At 47.0% G+C, this 18,226-nt stretch overlaps 1 protein-coding gene across 5 annotated transcripts in view; it reads left to right on the top strand.

Annotated features, from left to right (window-relative positions):
* The window catches only part of SRGAP2 (SLIT-ROBO Rho GTPase activating protein 2), a gene marked incomplete at both ends in the record, with an annotated part of 78,712 nt that overhangs the window by 56,033 nt on the left and 4,453 nt on the right, over window positions 1–18,226 (top strand). For 3 of the 5 annotated variants that reach the window (XM_079546497.1, XM_079546496.1, XM_079546500.1), the window contains 10 exons: window positions 1,541–1,568; window positions 2,946–2,976; window positions 3,800–3,860; window positions 5,862–5,939; window positions 7,845–7,979; window positions 9,061–9,166; window positions 10,022–10,246; window positions 12,865–12,944; window positions 16,561–16,741; window positions 17,139–17,285. In XM_079546497.1, the coding sequence (XP_079402623.1) occupies window positions 1,541–1,568; window positions 2,946–2,976; window positions 3,800–3,860; window positions 5,862–5,939; window positions 7,845–7,979; window positions 9,061–9,166; window positions 10,022–10,246; window positions 12,865–12,944; window positions 16,561–16,741; window positions 17,139–17,285 (1,072 nt within the window). The remainder of the gene's footprint in view (window positions 1–1,540; window positions 1,569–2,945; window positions 2,977–3,799; window positions 3,861–5,861; window positions 5,940–7,844; window positions 7,980–9,060; window positions 9,167–10,021; window positions 10,247–12,864; window positions 12,945–16,560; window positions 16,742–17,138; window positions 17,286–18,226) is intronic. The other 2 variants (XM_079546499.1, XM_079546498.1) reach the window with 1 other exon arrangement.

The raw sequence follows: 18,226 nt of genomic DNA, 5'->3' as shown, positions 1-18,226 counted from the left end.
TGCCCCTGTGAGTGCTGACATTCCTGGATCTCAGCTCTGTGCACCCAGCCCTGTTTTCTCTTATCCTGCCTGTCCCTCACAGGCAGCTCAGGCTGTGCTGGGGGGGAAAGAGGAGGAAATGAAATGTTGATTTCTGCATTGCTGTGTAGGTTTAAAGGCTGGTTCTGTTCTCGTGTGGTTGCTTTGCAATAGCAGAGCTTAGCTGCTCTGTGAAGGGCCCAGTGTGTGCTGGGCTGAGCTCCAGCAGCTCCCAAAAAACATCTCTTCTGTCACCTGTGAGATCAGAGGAGCTGAGAAAGCCAGGCACATTGTGTGTTGGAGTTAGCAGGTTAATGGTATGAGCTGTAACCGTGTCAAGGCTTATTCATAAAATGGCACTTAAATGACACATAGGCAAATAAAATCCTTTTCATTGAATCCCAGGAACACGTTTAGAAGCTTTGCTGAAAAACAAGCATACAGCTGCATGCCTTCTGTCCCCAGAAACCCCTGGGTTTGTTTTGGCTTTTGTTCTTTGCCCCATTCTCAGGCAACATTTAATGGTCCTCTTGCAAGGTACCTTAATCTAAAGATGACAAGTTCCAGTAATAGAAATAGCAGCAAGTCTTCCTGTGTACAAGCAGTGATGTCCCTGCCTGCTGTATGCTCTGCAGGAGCCCCTTGATGTTGCTGCAGCAGTGGAATTTATATATATGAATATTCTGTGATGGAAACGGGACAGATGGCTGGAAATTCTGCTTCAGAGTAACATTTTTGTGTAAATTATGCACTGTTTGGGCTTTAGGTAGGGAAGGGAAAGCAGCTATCAAGATGCGTTCAACTCATTGTCAGCCATCAGCAGTTAGCCATGTCCCTCCTTCGTTCCTCCTCCTCTTCAGGAGCAGGAAGGCATTGCAGGAAGGTGGATTTCCAGCTCAGATCAGTGTGGTTTTGCTGATGCTGGCCTGGCCAGCGTGATTCCCACAGCCCACACTGCTTCGCCGTCTCTCTCTGTGCTATTTGAGAACGATGCTGCACAGGCAGCAGTTGTTAGCTTGGCTGCTTCCTCACAAACTCAGTGCAAGTCAATGGAACGTTTTTATAGATGTTTGTGGAAAATATCATTAAACGTCTGCCTCCCAAAATAGCCTCATGCAAGCGAGCTCGGTCCATGGGCTAACAATTCTGCAAATGTTTCCAATCTTGCTAAGTGGCTTTATAAAGTATAATCTCTCTCCCTAGCAATTCCCCTGGGAAAGGGGAGGGCGGGAGAGGTTGACAAGCCCAGTTTTTTGGCAGCTAAAGTCACCAATTAAGAGTGCACAGGGAAGCAATTTCCAAAAACAATGCTTTCTAAAGCAAGAGTGCTGGGGCAGCCCGAGCTGTTCTGTGCTTTGCTGGGGGGGCCATGCTCTGCTGACCTCCTTGGCAGTGCTGCAGGGATGCTCACCTCCAACCTTCCGACTCTCCTTGTCCTCCTCCCAAACCCTGCAGAGCAGCAGAAGGTATTTTCCCATTCCTCTCCCCTAATGATGGCTTTTTTTGTTTGTCTCCACCACAGGTCAAAGGACGGACTGCTCTCTTGCCAGGTAGGTGTGGCACAAAGGCTCACTTTTGCTGCAAATCCACTGCCAGCCCAGGATACGTTAGGAAAAAAATAAATGAATTCATTTCACTGGTGTGTAACCACATTCCCAGCCTTAAATACCATTGCAGCACATCAGTGCAGAGTGGTGGTGCTCCTGGTTTTGTCCCATGCTCTGCTCTGCAATGGAACTGGGTTGCAGCAAGCCCTGGAGAATCACCTCCTCACTTGTAATTAGGACCAATCACCGAGCAATAACGAACCTTCCCTTGATGGGGTTTTTATAAAGCATAACAAATGTCTGTCTGCAGATGGATGGGTTTGGGGAGCTGGGCTGTGCGTGGGGGCTGTGCATCATCCTGCCTTGTAACAAAGGGAAGGTGATTACTGCTGATCCACAGCCATTACTACTTTTCAGATTCCTCACAGCAAAGCAGAGCTGACAGGTCCTAATTAGTGCCTGACGTCTGTAATAATAAAATATTATTCATCGTGAAACAATTTTAAATATCAAAGAATCATTACTGCTAATAGTTTTAAATAGGCCTTATTGTCAGTGACAGCCCATGGAATTCTGCTTGCTTTTTTTTTGTTTTTCGTTTTTGTGGGCTCATTCAGTGTTTTTGATTTGTTTTTTTCCTAAAAGGAATTTCTCCTAAATTAACAATCTGGTTTTTTTGTGTGTGTTTTTTTTTTTTTTTTCCTCCCCAAATTACAGTTCTAATCACCTTATTTATAATTCAGCAGCCATCTGCTTGAATGAGAGGCATTAGGGCCTTTCTCCCACTATCTCCCATACTTCATTCCTTACCAGGGACTATAGGAATCTTAAACCCCAGTAATAAATCTTAGGGCGATATCTTGGCAAAGGAAGGCTCCTTCCTTGTTTCCCTGCAATTAATGTCTTCCAGCATCACTAAATGAGGCCGTCATGATTTGAATGGAGTTGGCTGAGCCTGGCTGGTGTTGGGGGGCACTCATTTGTGTGTCTGTTTGAAGGCTCCCCATGCAGGCACAGGGCTCCGCAGCGCTGCTCTCTGGCAGCTGCTCCCACCTGCTCCAATTTATAGCAAACTTCACCTCGAGTGAGGAATGAACAGAGCAGATTTCCATACGGTTGGAATTAAAGCGTCAGGGGTGATCTTTTGTTGGGCTCCCTTGTGTCTGTGTCAGGTTTGTGGTGATTTAAAGTCACTTAAAATCATACGAAGTTCCACACGCTGAACGAGACGAAGTCGTTATGATTTGTGTGTCTGGCTCCTTCCCTGCCAAATCAGCATGGCTTGGAATACCAAGCAAGAGCTACAATCGTACAGAATTATCTTGACTTTTTCTCCTCTGTTTTTCCTCTGGCATCGATGGGCTGTTCTGATCTCATCAGCGGCAGACGCAGCTCCACTGTCAGAAAGCAGGTAATCAGTGTTTGCTTAAGCAATGGGGTGTGTGTGTGTGTGCAGATGGGGATAGATGGGAAACTGAAGCCTCTCCATCCTTTTCTTCCACGATCCCATTTCGTCCTGCTTTCAATGGAACTGCTGCCTGCTGATTCCCTAACTGAAATCAATAAACACAGATCTGCAGCCTCCATTCGTTTTCTCTGACAAAAACTTCAAAAAGGGTTTTATTCTGCCAGTGTTTCTGAGGGACCTGGAGCCAAAGAAGCCAAACAGCCTTGAGCTGTCTGCACGGTCATGCTTTATGGGTTTCATGCTGCTCTATTTCTTTGTCCCCTTTCCCTTTGTTTTCTCTCTGGAATGCTATTAGAGCAGTACCTACTTGCTTGTTGCCTCCTTGTAATGAAGATTTACAGCAGCAGTGCATTGGTTTGCTGGCTGTAGTGAGTAATTTATTACTTTTTAGAACCTAAACAGATCTGGAACTGCACTGGAGCAGAACGTGGCAGATGAAAGGACAGATTTGCTCTCCGTTGTTTCCCCCCAATGCACCCCCACCCCACTTTCTGCAGCACATTTGGATATGAGGAATGTAGAGATCTGCATAAAACAAAGCTCATGTCCATAGCAGTGCTATCAAGAAGATCTGAGTAGTCTTGCAGTCTTGGAGCACGTTATGCTCTGGGCTTTTGGAGGCATGGAAGTTTGCCTTCATCACCAGTCGTTGTACTGGGACCAAATGAGAATTTCTAGTCCTGCCTTTGTTTTTCTTGTTTTGTTTCGTTTCTTTTTTGCCATCCCTCTGCATTCTGACTGCTGTTCTTTTCTCCCCGTTGTGCAGGATTCCTCTCAAGCCATTCCCCTGGTTGTGGAGAGCTGCATACGGTTCATTAGCAGGCATGGTGAGTTCATGGGCAAAAAGTTTCCTGTTCTCTCTCTCTCTCTCTCTCTCTAACTTTATATATATATGTATAACTATATAGACATAGAAGCCTTCTGAAATGCTCAGAGTAGCTTGGGACATGATACTTACACAGATGGAGACTGGAGACTGCGAGATACAGAACGAGTGCTGGCTTTTTGCTATGTGCTTGATGGTGTGAGTGCTCCTAATTCCTCCAGGCTGCTGCACATAACTGATGCTGTAAAGCTAGAGAGCAGTAAGCTGTGCTTCCAGCAACGTTCCTTTATGAAATAAGGTTCCCATCCTGAAGTACCACTCACACCTCACCTCCCTTCACCTTGTTTTGGGATGTGAAATGTGGCTTTCACCACTCATAACTGTGCTTCTTGTAGAGGAGGAGGAATACTCCCAGCACTGAATGTAAGAGGTCAAGTAGTGAATTAATTGCTTGCTCATTGCTGCAGTGAGACGATTTGTCCCTGTTTCTGAGGTTAACTTCACAGCTTTGAATGCTGTAGAAGATTTTATAGGTTTGTTTCACTTTGTTTTCATTTTTAATCAATATCATCTGTTGGTAGCATGCGAAGCAGCTGTTAATTAACATACGTAGAAAGAGGTTGCATTTATCTTCATTAACCAAGACAGAGCCAAATAGCAGGTCCCATTTCGTTTTCCTTGTCTAATTACCATCTCACATTAGAAACTATAATTGGGAATTCCATTCTCATCATCACCTGGGAGAGCCAAGGGCTGTAATCCTTTACTAAGGCCGTAATTGGACATTTGGTGGAGAAATCATTGAATCCACACAGCGATGCGAATCAGAGCATGATCAAATGGGAGACATCAGGAGGTTTTATTTTGTAGAAGTGCATTCCTGGTTGGGTCATCAACAGGCACATTTCCCAACAAAGTCAACTGATTTCTGCACAGTGTGAGATGGTGGCCTGAAGGCACAGCCTGCAATGAGGAGGAAGATGCTTATAGACAGCAAATCCACTTGAGTGGGAAGGAGCCATACAGCAGCTGTAGGAGTTCATGTGGTTGGAGGTGGCCTGGCTGACATCTACAACTGCTTTCCTCTATGGGAATGGGATAAATGTCATTCCCCTCCTTGCTTCTCCACGCTCAGAGTTGTCTCTTTTTGCTGTTGTGAAGCTGTTTCACAGCTGCTAGCTGCAGCACTACAGAGCTTCCAATGCACTGTGATAAGAACAGCACCAGAAATTGAGAGGAACAGCAGTGCACAGATGCATTCAGGAGAGCTTATGAGTTTATGGTTGTCGGTATAAATGAAGCAAAGGCCTTGCAACACTCCCTGTTTCGGATAGCATGCAATTAAAAGCCTCAAGTGAATACGAGTTGATTTTGCAGACGTGAAGAAGGCTTTGTTCATGGGTTGGTTTGTGATGGTTGGTGCTCAGCTTCCACCATGCAACCATACAGTCCTGGTGGTGGTGGGATGCTGGAACATCTCAGCCAGCTGACGGTTGCTTTTCATGGCTTTGCTAATGGTGGCATTCAGCAGGAATGGCTTAAAGACCATCCTGGAGCCCTGGGTTTGGGTGGTGCTGGGGAGTGGAATGCTTCCATGGGCTGCTTTGCCCTGGGCCGTAGCAGCATTGAGCAGCAAGCTGCTTCCTCGTGCGGTTGGCAGTGTCGTACTTTTGGCTGTTAAATTATTAGGTTGTGATTTTCTCTGGGTTGTCAAATCCAGGAGATGGTACATCTCAGGTAGGTACATCCAGGGTACAGGATGGCATGCATGGCTGCTATAGCCGAGGTATTGTGTCAGTTCCTTGGGAAGGGTTAATGTTTTTTCCTCAGTGCTGCTGTGTTCTGTTTCTGTACACATCCACACATGTACACAGTACGTAGGAAGACTGCTTTTCTCAGAGCATCCTTGTTTTGGTGCATGTTTCTTACATTTCCTGTATCACATACGCTGCAGCTGAGCAGGATGCCAGCTTGTTGATCAGCATCTCTCGTTGCCTTTCAGGTTTGCAGCATGAGGGAATATTCAGGGTGTCTGGATCACAAGTGGAAGTGAATGACATAAAAAATGCATTTGAGAGAGGTAAGGAGGACCTTTTCCAGTGTCTCAGAAACGATTGCCAAAGGTGTCAATGCGTCAGAATGTTCTGAAGGAGTGTTTTTTTTGAATGCAACTTCCATTCTGTTCCTGTACTTCTTGTTTCCTGAGTGGCTGTGGCCCAAACACCTCCCTGGTGCTCATTAACCTTGAATTCTCCATGTTGTTTGGCACCATGCTTTCTCTCTTGTCGAGTGTATAGTAAATACTCTGAACTCAATCCTCGCTCATGTCCAACAGCTTATTGATTATTTGCAGCGCTGTAGAATAGAGAGGAATTCATTATTGGGTGTAAATTATTTTCCTGCCCACCCCCTGCAAGCTCTGTGAGCTGTTTGTTTGCTGGAGGACGAAGTCTTGTGTATTCCATGTTCTTAGAATGCAACCTGGCTGCATTCATTTTAAATATCAGCAAACGAGAGTAAGTTTCAAGATGCAGTTAACATGGTGTAGCTTTTAATAGATTTCCTTTTTTTTTTTTTTCTATGTAAAGAACCTTTCCATACAAAGGCACAGAATGACTGGGAAGCTCCTGACTCATCAGCTTCTTGCTGGGCTGCTCTCCCCAAACTGAGCAGGTTCAGAAGAGCTTTGCGCTCAGACAGTCCTGGTCGGGTCATTGGAGACAGCAGGGCTTCTGTTAAATCTCTGTGTACATCACTCATGGGGGAAATGGTTTCAAACTGAAGGAGGAAAGATTTGGATTGGATATAAAGAAGTTTTGTACAGTAAGGATGGCGAGGTGCTGGAATGGGTTGCCCAGACAGGTGATGGAAACAGCTGAGGTCGGGCTGGTGGGGGTTGTGAGCACCTGATGGGCTGTGGGTGTCCCTGTTGGTTGCAAGGAAGTGGGACCAAATGGCCCTTAAGGGTCCCTTCCAACTCAAAGAACTCTGAAATAATATAGTTGGTATGTTACTGAGCTTGCTATTGGGAGAGAGCAGCAGCAGGCTTTTGGGAAGAGAGGATTTTAATGGACAGCGTGGCATCTTATGTCACCCACCTTTATCTCCATCAGTTTGAGAACAGAAGTTCTCAAGGGCAGAGAAGGCGGAAACGTGTGTCACAATGTGAGTAGAGACCTGGTATCAGTTAGGCCCCTTTTAAATAAAAGGAATAGCTGTCATCTTGAGAAAGCAGCCAGTTGTTCCAGCACTAATGTGCAGAAATAAATGATTTCTTGCTTCCTCTCACTTGTTTCTCTGATATACAGGACTGACAAAGTTAACCGTAATGTCCCTGCAGTTTATTACTTCCTCCAGAACCCTTGGTGGCAGTTAATATCAAGGATAATGCTCTGGTTCTTAGTGCCCATTTATTATCTGGTGTGTTATTAAGATTATAGGCAAGCTTTGGTAATTCCAGTCACATAATGGATATATATAGCTTCAGTCTGAGGTTTGCCCCGTCATTAAATCTAATTATATGCAATGGGGGAGTTTTCCATAGGGAGCAGCTCCTTAAGTGGGCATCTCCTCTTTTGTCACACAAACAGTGGCATATCTGCAGTGACAAATTGTTTGGCCCAGAAACACCCCTGCAGCTCAGCACAAGGTGTGTGCTCTGCTGAGCCTGCTTGTGATGCTCATTGCCCTCCCGTGTGTGCACCGAATGCAGGTGGGCTTCAGCTGTGAGTTTGCTGCTGAATGTTGCCCTCAGTAGTGGCTCAGTGAAGCTCTCACCATACCAGAAGCCTGAGGTTTCTGTCAGAGGCTTCCGTTCTTGACTGCTGCCTTCAGGGAGCTCTGCCTCATTGCTGTTGGTGCAGCTGCAGGAGGTGGGATGAACTCCGTGCTGCGTGAATTTTTTCCTCCAGCTGAGTTGCATCCTTCCATCCCGATTGTTTTCTCCACTCTTCTGATCTTTCTTGCTTGTGTCTTTGATACCAAGGTGAAGATCCTTTAGCTGGGGACCAGAACGACCATGACATGGATTCAATAGCAGGAGTTCTGAAGCTCTATTTCCGAGGGCTGGAGCACCCTCTCTTCCCCAAGGACATTTTTCATGATCTGATTGCCTGTGTCAGTAAGTACAGATATAGAAATGAACAGATTGTAAAGGCTGAATCGTGGATTTGTCTGAGATAAAGGTTTGTGCCAGGATTCTTCAAACAAGAATAGAGCAAAATCCTCTACTTCTGAAAAAAAAACAACTAATCTTCAGGACCACTTATCAGAAGGTGTGAGAAATGCTGCTTCAGAAACAGAAGGTGTTTCCAGCAGGGTTTCCTCCTGGTGCTAATAGATGTGCTGCCTGTGTGCTGACACTCCTGCACGCACTGTTCAGCAAGGCAGTAGCCATCTGCCTTTGGCTTGGTTGCCACAAGGGGCCAGCTATTGAATTTGAATCACAAGAGCAGTGGCAGTCCAGCTGTTAACATTTTTGGTTGTTTCTAAAGGTGGTTGTGATGGGCAGGGGGGTCTGTGTGTTGATACTGGAGTAACCTCATGTTACACAGCCTCACAATTGCTGTGTTGCTTAGAAGGAAAGAATGATTCCATTGTCCTGGTGGTGAAATGGCCTTTGCAGTGGCGGCCTTTGAAGCAAAGCAAGAGATAACTGCTTCTAAAATGACTCGTGATTGTCTTCTCCTGATAAACGCATTTACAGAGTTGAATTCACATTACATAAGAAGAAAAAATCTGCTTCCAAATAAGCTCCCCTTTCTGGGATGATTTATGCTGCCCACTTGGTTCTCAGTAGGCTGCTGCACACAGAGCTTTTTGCCTCACCCTTTAACTATGTTAATTCTCCTTTGAGTGTTGTACAATTTCTTTTTTTGAACACCCACCTTTCTAAGCTAACTTGAATGAGCTATTATGCCAGAGCTATTGAAGGAGATGACATCCAGTGCTCCCACGCTAGGAAGGAGCCTGCAGTGAGCTTTTCCATGTTCTGGGTCCTTAGTTGCAAAGGCATCACACACAGGACCTGCAGCCTTTGGCAGGCAGCTGGTGAATCCAGGAAACAGGCTGACCCTTGTGCTGTGCTGGCTGCATGTTTTAATGTTTTACCTGGGAACCATCCCATGTTACTGACTGCACTGGGACTCAGTGGCGAGTTGGGGATGCGGTGATAACTCAGTGATGCTCCTTCTTCCTTTCAGCAATGGATAATTTGCAAGAGAGAGCGCTCCACATCCGAAAGGTGCTTCTGAACCTCCCTAAGACCACTCTGATCGTAATGAGATACCTCTTTGCATTCCTCAACCAGTGAGTACCTGCTGCAGAGCCAGCCTTGATCCTGCTGCAGTCTGAGCAACAATTCAAAGCGCAAATGTCACTAGATGACTCCTGCATCTGTCTTTCCTGAGCTTTTGAGCCTTGCTGACGTTCCTCCAGATGTTAATGCCATCTCAAAGGAACTCCAGCAGTGGAAGTGAATGATGTTGCTGGCAAACGAAGCGAAAGGTGATAAGGAGGGATCAGAAATTGCATCCCATGCCAGCAAGGAGCACTGTGTACTAAATAGCATGACTGACATTACTGTTTTAAAGCTGTCCGTCACATGTGATGGGTTTGTTGGGCAGCCCAGCAGAATCATAGAATTGCTCAGGTTGAAAAAGACCTGAAAATCAGCAAGTCCAACCGCAGCTTCCTCCAGCACTGAGGTCTCAACACCTGGGGTAGCACAAAAGGAAGATTTCCTACCTGGGAATTAGCACATTTAAATACTCCCCTGCTGAGGTTGGTAGTGTTGAGTGATGCTGCTGTTCTTCATCACGCTCATCTTAACAGCAGGAACAAAGAAAAGGAGAGATTGCATCGGGATGTGTTTTAAATCTGCATAAGGTGGTTAAACTATAAACGGGGATTTGAGCAGGGCTGGGATCAAATCAATAAGGCTGTTAAAATCTCGTTGAGGTTTCTATTTCATCTCTTTGTTATGCTGTCAGTCTGTCTTTTTTTTTCACAAAACCCCAGAATATTCAATTTCCAGGAGAGCAGCTCCAGCAGCAGGAAGCCCAAAGCCAACCTTCCTCACTCATCTGTGTTCTCCAGCACATGATGGTGGTGATGATAACATTTTCTGCTGTTAACCCTCCTCCCCACATCTGTCTCTTGCAGTTTATCGCAGTTCAGTGAAGAGAATATGATGGATCCCTACAATTTAGCCATCTGCTTTGGGCCAACGCTGATGTCGGTGCCTGAAGGTCACGATCAAGTCTCTTGCCAAGCCCATGTCAATGAACTGATCAAAACCATCATCATCCAACATGAGAACATCTTCCCAGGACCAAGGGAGCTGGAGGGTCCAATGTATAGCAGAGGTGGAAGCACTGAGGATTACTGGTATGATGGCTTCCACTGAGGGGAAAATGAATGGGTGCACGTTTGTTTGCTGGTCAGAATGCTCCAGTCGTGCATTTTGCATCGTCTTAAATAGGATTCAGGCATCTAGCCCAGCCTCTCAGATTCAGTATAATGCAAGAGAAGACGCCTCTGCTACCTCTAGACAGTCATTAACTTAGCAAGTCTCTCCAATCCTGGTTTTGCCTTCTCTGGTTGTGTAGAGTGGCTTTAGTTCAGAGGAAGGATCGCTTGCAGCCGAACCCAAAAAGCTGTGGCATGGTGGAGTTTTCAGGGCAGCACTGATGGTGGGGGGAGGGAAGAGAGAGGAATGCAAAATCACCATTTCCATCCAGCTTAAAGCTTGAGAGGCCCGGCCTCGTGTTCAGTCTGAAAGCAACATCTGGAAGCAATTCAGCCAGCGCGGCTCCTGTCATCTGCAGGGGAAGGTGGGGGGGTGGGGGAAGGAGAGGAGGTGTTTTCTTTCCTACTGGCTGGGCTGATCTCTCCCACTGAAAATGAGGAATGTTCAGTCGTGTCCTGCTTCTCCCCCCACCCCCCCGAGTTCCCTCCTCCACTGTCCCAAGAATGCAAATGATTATTTTCATATTCTAAAATAAATATATTTTTTTAAATGAAGTCACTCTGGTGACAGAGCTGCCCTTGTTTTCCTGTCTTGTTCCAGAGTAATTATAACTATCAGCTCATTCCATGTATGTGCAGTGAGAAGCAGTTATTTCTCACTAACTGCTATAGCAGAATTCCTGCCAGTGTCTCTTTTGGAAATATGATTTCTTCATTCTGACATTTCTAATTAATGTTACGTATAATTGGATTGTATAGGGGGAAAAAGACTTAAGAATTCTTAAAACCTGCAAGAAATACACCGACAAAAGCCTTTGTCCTGTGAGGTGGAGGGATTAACAATGTGAAATGCTCAGCACAGTGCAGTGTGTGCAGCAGTTCACATAGGATGTAGGGTGCAGTGTGTCCTGCAGAGTAGTACTGCTTTCCTGAAGGCACTTTGCCCTTCCTAACCGCCCTGATGTGAGACCCTGCTGAGCACAGAGGGGTAAAAACGACCAGGGAAGGCTACTTATGATGTGAGGAAGAAGCATCTGGTTCCCACTGCAGGCTTCCCACAGCCCCGCTGTTCACATAGCTGCTGGTTGCTGCACATAGGGCTCCTTGCTGCAAAGCATGCCTGAAGCAGAGGGAAGCCATGCAGCTCAGCTCATTCATTGGGGGTGAAGCCTGTGATGTTTGTAATTGCACTGTGCCACTTGGCTGCTCTCAGTATTTCGCCTTGGAGCTTGCAGGCTGTGTTGCCCTGTGGGTGGACATGCCGTGGAGGTCAGAAGCAGCTTGCCTGGGGCAGAGGAGGGCAGGGTTTGGAGTTGGTGGTGGAAATTCAGGGCCTGTGATGCAGGCATCTTTGAAATACCGCCTTGCTTCAAGCCCAGAGCTTTGCTGCTGTCTTTCTGTCCATCTGACAGCGCAGAACAGCTCAGTGTTAGCAGCATATTCAGCCTACATGCTGGTATTACAGGGAAGAGGACAGCACAGAGATGCTCTGGCAGCACACCCAGCTGCACCGTGATGACCAGCAGCCCCAGGTTCTCCTCCCACCCCCTGGGCTTGCAGGCTGTCCCTGCAGTGCAGGCGGGTGCTTTGGCACTGAGTGCTGCTGGAGGCACATGGGCTTCTCTGCAATACTTAGCTGTGCAGCGTTGGCTGTATGCGACATTACTTCACAGTCTGCACGAAACCTTAACTCTCAGTTCTGTGTTCCCCTTGGGACCTCCGTTTGGCCTTAAATCCTTCTGTAAACTTTATGAAGTAGCGTGAGGGCTTTGCAAAGGATGGGAAAGGTTGGTTCTGAGGCACTGGCTCAGATGTGGATTATGCACAACCAGGGTGCTAGAATTACTCCAACCTTTTACCCCTTCTTTTTTTTTTTCCCATTCTCTTTTAAAGGAGTAGGAGAGGTAGGTGTTCCTGCAGGTCCTGCCAGAATCTGTCTTTCTATAAACATAAATGAGTACTCCTGGTGGCTTTGGTGCTCTGTAAATAAAGATTGCAGGCAATCCGTCTAACTGGTGAGATGGACTGGGCAGCCTGTGATGAAAGGGAAGGAGGGAGATGGCAAACTCAGACCTGGAAATATCACTGTGAATTTAGAAATAATTTCCCTGAGGAAGTGGCAGCTATCTCATCAGTCACATAATGAGCTAATTAGAGCAGTGGAGATGATAGCTGGGGGAATCGTTCTGGCATAGCAGAGAGGAGCTAGACCCAATGTGCCATTGCTGTCTGACTCCTAAAGATCTCCAGAGCCCTGGGCTGCAGGGTCTGAAGTTAGACTGCTCTGACAGCATACAGAAGCTCTTCAGTTTGCTTAAGCAAATCAGAGCTTGCTTTGGTTGGGTTTTACAAGCTGACTTCAGCATGTGCAAATGCATCCATCCCAGTGAAACCTGGCTATTGGCTTCCCAAATGAACGTTCCTGATTATCTTTTATTATTGTTATTATTATTATTATTATTATTATTTTTGGTGAATGGGGAAGCTCAATGAAGCACTGTCTGTTTGTTTGTTTGTTTGTTTTCCCTCCGTTTCAGTGAAAGCCCTCATGGAGAAAGAGCCTCTGCAGAGGATGCAGTGCAGGACGTGGCTGCGGAGCACCACACCAGCGATGACGGTTCGTAGCTCCGTGGTTCACTGCAGAACCCACTGGGGGTAAAGGGGATGGAGCTTTGCAGTTTCAGTTCAAACTTAAATCTAAAACGGGGTTGAAATCGTAAAACGTCGTTGTACAGCATTTGTTCCCCTTGAATCCTGCACCTTTGGAAAGCAGCCCTTTTTGCCAAGCGTTTGTCGATTTAGCAGCAGGCCTGGGAGCACTCCAAGCTGCTGGAAGATTTTGGAGTTGGAAGGCACGAAGGAAGGATGGAGCCAGAGGCTGAGTGTGCTGCAGCGTGTTCTCCTGCTCCTCTCTGTGCGTGCCAGGCTGTTCTCCTCCAGTAGCTCTGGCAGGGAGCTCACTGCCTTGAGCTGCAATGGTTCTGCTTCATGGAAGCAAGCAGACAAAAATCCAGACCTGCTCACCTTCCCCTGGGAAGACAGATTTTAGGGCAGGGTCCTGGTGGCATCTCTGCTTGATAATTTTTTGGTCTTCCTAGGGAAACCCCATTACCCTTCTTGTGGCCTCATTAGTAAAAAGGGATGCCAGCTATGAGAACTGTCCGGGATTTCCTAAGATCTTGGGGTGGCTGTTACACCTCCAAAGCCTCTTTTTTCAGTGGGGAACAGCTGCATGTGAACACCATGTGGGACAGAGGAAAATTACATTATGGATGTGAAACTGGTTCCCAGAGCGTAACAAAGAGTGTAACCAGCATGTAAGGCAAAGTGACCGAAACAGGATGTAGTACATTTAATTCTTTTTTGACCCCTTGCATTTTTCTTAAAGTCTTGATTTTATTTGGGATGGTCTCAGTTGTAAAGATGGGAGGAGGATGGCTTTTCCTTTCAGTGAGGTGCTGTCATTTAAATCTTCATTTGGTCATTCATCATTTTGGTCTTCAGCCATTTGCTCCGAAGCCCTGTCATGCTCCTGTGCTGCCTTTTGCTCTCTCTGCTCCACCAGCTGTCTAACAAACCCTTCCTGTGGCATTGCTGTGCTCCTGCTGGCTGCATGGTGTTTGTGCACCACTCACAAAGTAAGCCACGTTTGAGCACTGCTCAAATGCTGCAGCATCAGTGCTCCTGCAGCAAGGTTGGTCATTGTCACAGCGACTCCTCTCCAGGGTTGCTGGGAGGGAACACCAGTGGGTGTCCTTGCACTGTTTCTGCATGGGGTTTTTAGGTCACTTATGCAGCCAGGAGGGCACAGTGATGGGAGCAGCCAGAGATTAGAGATTGACACCGCTGCGCAGCCTCTGGAATGGGATGGTGTGGGGCCCCTGTGCAAGGTAAAACTTGGAGGCGTTTTGGATGGAGTTCTGCAACCTCCACGGAATATTCCATAGGAAGTAGTTGGGAGGGAGAGTTTGGCACCAAAGCAGAGGGAAAGCAGGGCCTCCATCCCTTCTGCAGGAGCAGCAAGGGCTCATTGAGCACAGACTCTCCTGGTTCTTTGAGTTCTCTGCACTGCAGGTGTACTCAGCAGCAGTGCTGTGGCTTGGGTCACTCAGGTTTGAGTTGTTCTCTCTCCTTCAGCCTTTGGATGAGACCTTTAGTGAGGCTGGACCTGGTCCTCCCAAAGCACAGCCACCATCCCAGCAGCACTGAAGTGCAGATGCTCGGCCACGTGCAATCTGCAAATGCATTTTGAACAGCAAAGGAGCATGCAGGGCTGCTAAATGGAAGGAAACAAACCTAACTTTAACAGAATTATTTAAAAACAGGCTTTCCAGGCTGGCAGGACTTAGCCTGACTGGTCCTTTTTCTCACAGCTTTCCACTCAGGGCATAAGTGTAGTAGGAAAAAGCTACTGGAAATGAAAGGCTAAAATCTCTCCTGGATGAAAGCCAGAGCCCTAAAAGGCAGATTGGAAACATAAGAAACCTGAGTGCTGCTCTCATCTGGAACAATAAACACTTGTTAATGAAACAGAATTTACAGAACTGCAGCACCATCGCTTTCGTAAATGGAGGGGGACACCAAAAAACAGATATATATATATATATTTAAATAATATGAATTAAACACGATGAAGAAGCTGGCTCCAGAGGCAAAACAAGCAAGAGGAAAGCAGGAGCCAAAGGCAGATAAGCGTGTGCTGTGGGGAGTCTGGAGCGAGGCTGCTATCGCAGGCTGGGAACTCGGGCAGGCTTTGCACCCATGCTGGTGGCCAAAGGCTGATAATGGGATTTGTGAGGCTGGCCACAGAGTTACCTGAATTGTGTCATTTGTGATAATTCCTCTCTGTCTGGTTCGGAAATGAAGGAATTCAGTGCTGGGGGCTCAGTGTGGCTGATGAGGATGCTCTCACCATCAGGTCATGCTTTGTAGAGAGAGATGCTCTCTGGGTGCTGCTCCCATCCCGCACCCTCAGCTGTGCCCCTCTGGGGTGCCCTCAGTGCTGTCAGGTGGGTTTACCCTACAGATGGTCTGTGGCCCAGCTGCTGCCTGGCTCTGCGTTGGAAGACCTAATGAAGACCTAATTTTTGAGTGGGTGCCCCCTCAAGGAGTGATGTGCAAAGCTGTGGCTCACGTTTGTCCTTCTGATCCTTTCTGGCTGCAGAAGCATCCCGTAATGTCGATGGAGATCTCAGGACAAAATAGCACATCTCCCTCCTGGAAAGGAACCACAGTTCTGTTCCCCTGAGGAGCTCTGTTTCCATGGCTGTGCTAGAAAGCTCCTTTCAAGTAATTAGCAGCTGAAGTCCGCTGGGGCCGTGTGTTTGAGCTCATCTCCATTCCCCCGATTCCAGCCTAGAATTGGAAGCTGGTGTAATACATACTGACGTTCAACCAATGACAGATTATTATTATTTTAAGTCTTAAAAAATAATCCCCATGAATTTCCTATTGATTTTCCCCAGCGTGTGAACACCCACATTTCTCCCTGTGCATAACGTGGGTCCCTCAGGGACTCAGATTAGCGTCTGGCTGCAGACACAGCATGGCTGCAATTCACCATGGAGCTTATCAGCTAGGAGCCATCAGCAGGAGCATGTGCTGTGGCTCTGAAGCAGCTGCACAGTGCAATTCGTGGGTCTGCATAGGCAGCCATGGTGTGGGTGCTGTGTTTTCACTGGTTCCTGCAGCACATCCATGAGCACAGCAGCCTCCTGTGGTAGCAGAGCCCATTCTCCTGGGCTGGGTGAATCTCATGGGCAGCAGAAGTTTCCTTCTGAATGGCTGCTTTATTTCTGAAGCGGCTTGGAATCAGAGATTTCCTTCCCTTAAATGCTAATAACAAATCCTGCTTGCCAGCCCAGAGGTGTAGTTGAGCTGCCTTTCCAAAACCACCACGTAGGCAGAATTTGTCTGTCTTACTGCTCGCTTTAATAAGGTGTTAATTTTGTCATTGTCGTTTCCATCCGGATGCTTGAATTGCTGTCAGTGGGTTTATGACATAGGAAATGCAGATGTGGCTGTAACGCAGAGATCAGATACAGCTGAGATTGCAGCATCCTCACGTTGCAGGGACTCCCCTCTGAATCTTTCTGCTCTCTGCTGTCTCAAAGCATTGCTGTCCTGTGTTCCATGCTCTCTTTGTGAACTGTTCTGCAACAGGTACGAACTGCTGAATGCTTTCTGATCCTGAGCGCTCAGTGAGTTCCCGTTTGTTCCTTTCTGTCTCCTAGAGTGTGAGCCCATAGAAGCAATAGCGAAGTTCGACTACATTGGCAGGACTGCACGAGAGCTGTCCTTTAAAAAAGGAGCTTCTCTCCTACTCTATCAACGAGCCTCAGATGACTGGTGGGAGGGACGCCACAATGGGATTGACGGCCTTATCCCTCATCAGTACATCGTCGTTCAGGACACGTATGTTACACTTCCAGTCCATCTGCGAGATGGGCTTGCCTAAAATCAGGTGTGGAATGGAGTGTTTGTGTCAAGATGTTGGCACTGCGTGGGGAGAGCTCATCCTTCAACCTTCCCTGCAAGGAGGGGATCCTATTGAAACGGGCAGAGCTCCGCCGAGGCGTAGGTGTCTGTTTGCATGGAGGTTTTAAGCTTCAGCGTGTGCAGTAAAGATTTGTTCTGGTGCTGGAAGGATGCAGAGCTGGGATCTGCTGGTTGCTTGCAGAACTCGGGCTCTCTCGTTTGAAAAGATTGTGTGATGAAGGGTGCCAGCACGGTGCTGTTGTCTTGTATGTGTTTGAGATTCCGTGCTGCTCGTCCTGTGCTGGTTGTGATTTCCTTCCCTCCTCCTTCCTAGTGAGGACGGTGTCTCTGAAAGATCCAGTCCGAAGTCAGAGATAGAAATAAATTCTGAGCCACCGGAGGAAAAAGTGACGGCCAGAGCTGGTGCCAGCTGCCCCAGCGGGGGCCACGTGGCAGACATTTACCTTGCAAACATCAACAAGTAAGGACAGCCTTGTGTTACTCTGTGTAATTGTGAAGGTATTGGTGATGAGTCCCATAAAATATTCCCTTCCCTGAAGAAAGTCAATGAGCGCTTCCCCCTTTGTTCTCTGCTTTTGCCTCTTCCAACTGGCTCGCTTTTTGCTGTCCTCTTTCACTAATGTGGCCAATGCTCATTTAAAACCCCACTGGCTTCTCTTCCCTACCCCTGAGCTGCCATCTGTTCCTGTTGTCCCAAATACATCCTGTTTTGTAAGCAGAGGAGACCAAGAAAGGGGGGGGAGATGTGGAATTAAGTCCTCGTAACCACGTGTCACCATTCCTTGTTACGTTCCTCTGCTGTTATGTCTCATTTACACATCAGTGTTGGGGTTTTGTTTTTATGGGGTGTGGGACAACCTTGCAGAAAGCATTGACACACATTGTGTTGATGGCACGCCTGGAGGCCCCATCTTGCCTGTAACATCCTTCCATCTCTGCAGCACTTCTCACCTTGCTTACTAACCGTATGCTCGCAGTGAAACAGCACTTCTCCCTCTTGCTTTAACTTCTGCTAACAAGAAGTTGTTCCCATAGCCAGCAGTCAGCTTATGGGCTGAACTCCCCAGATTTTTATGAGGAGGCTTCTTGATCTTCTGTTTACTTTATGGCAGACTTATCCCCTAAACCCTTCTGATTGATTACTTGTTTATTATGAAAACAAAAGCAACTCTGGGTATTGCGCAGGGACAGAATCTTAATGTGATAATTACAGTTTTATGATATTTGGAACTATCAGTTAGCTTAACAGGCTTCAGCAGTCCAAGCCTTTAAAAAGGATGTATTTCTGTGAATGCCTTCACGGACTGAAGTCCTGCACTGAGCTCGGTTTACAGCAATCAGCAGAGCTCTGTTGATATCAGTACTGCTGTGTTAGTCTGCATCAGCTTGGGATCCGGGCCT

Source organism: Tetrao urogallus (assembly GCF_951394365.1).
Source record: "Tetrao urogallus genome assembly, chromosome: 24".
Classification (NCBI taxonomy): Eukaryota; Metazoa; Chordata; class Aves; order Galliformes; family Phasianidae; genus Tetrao; species Tetrao urogallus.
This window is presented reverse-complemented; position numbering and strand designations above follow the sequence as displayed.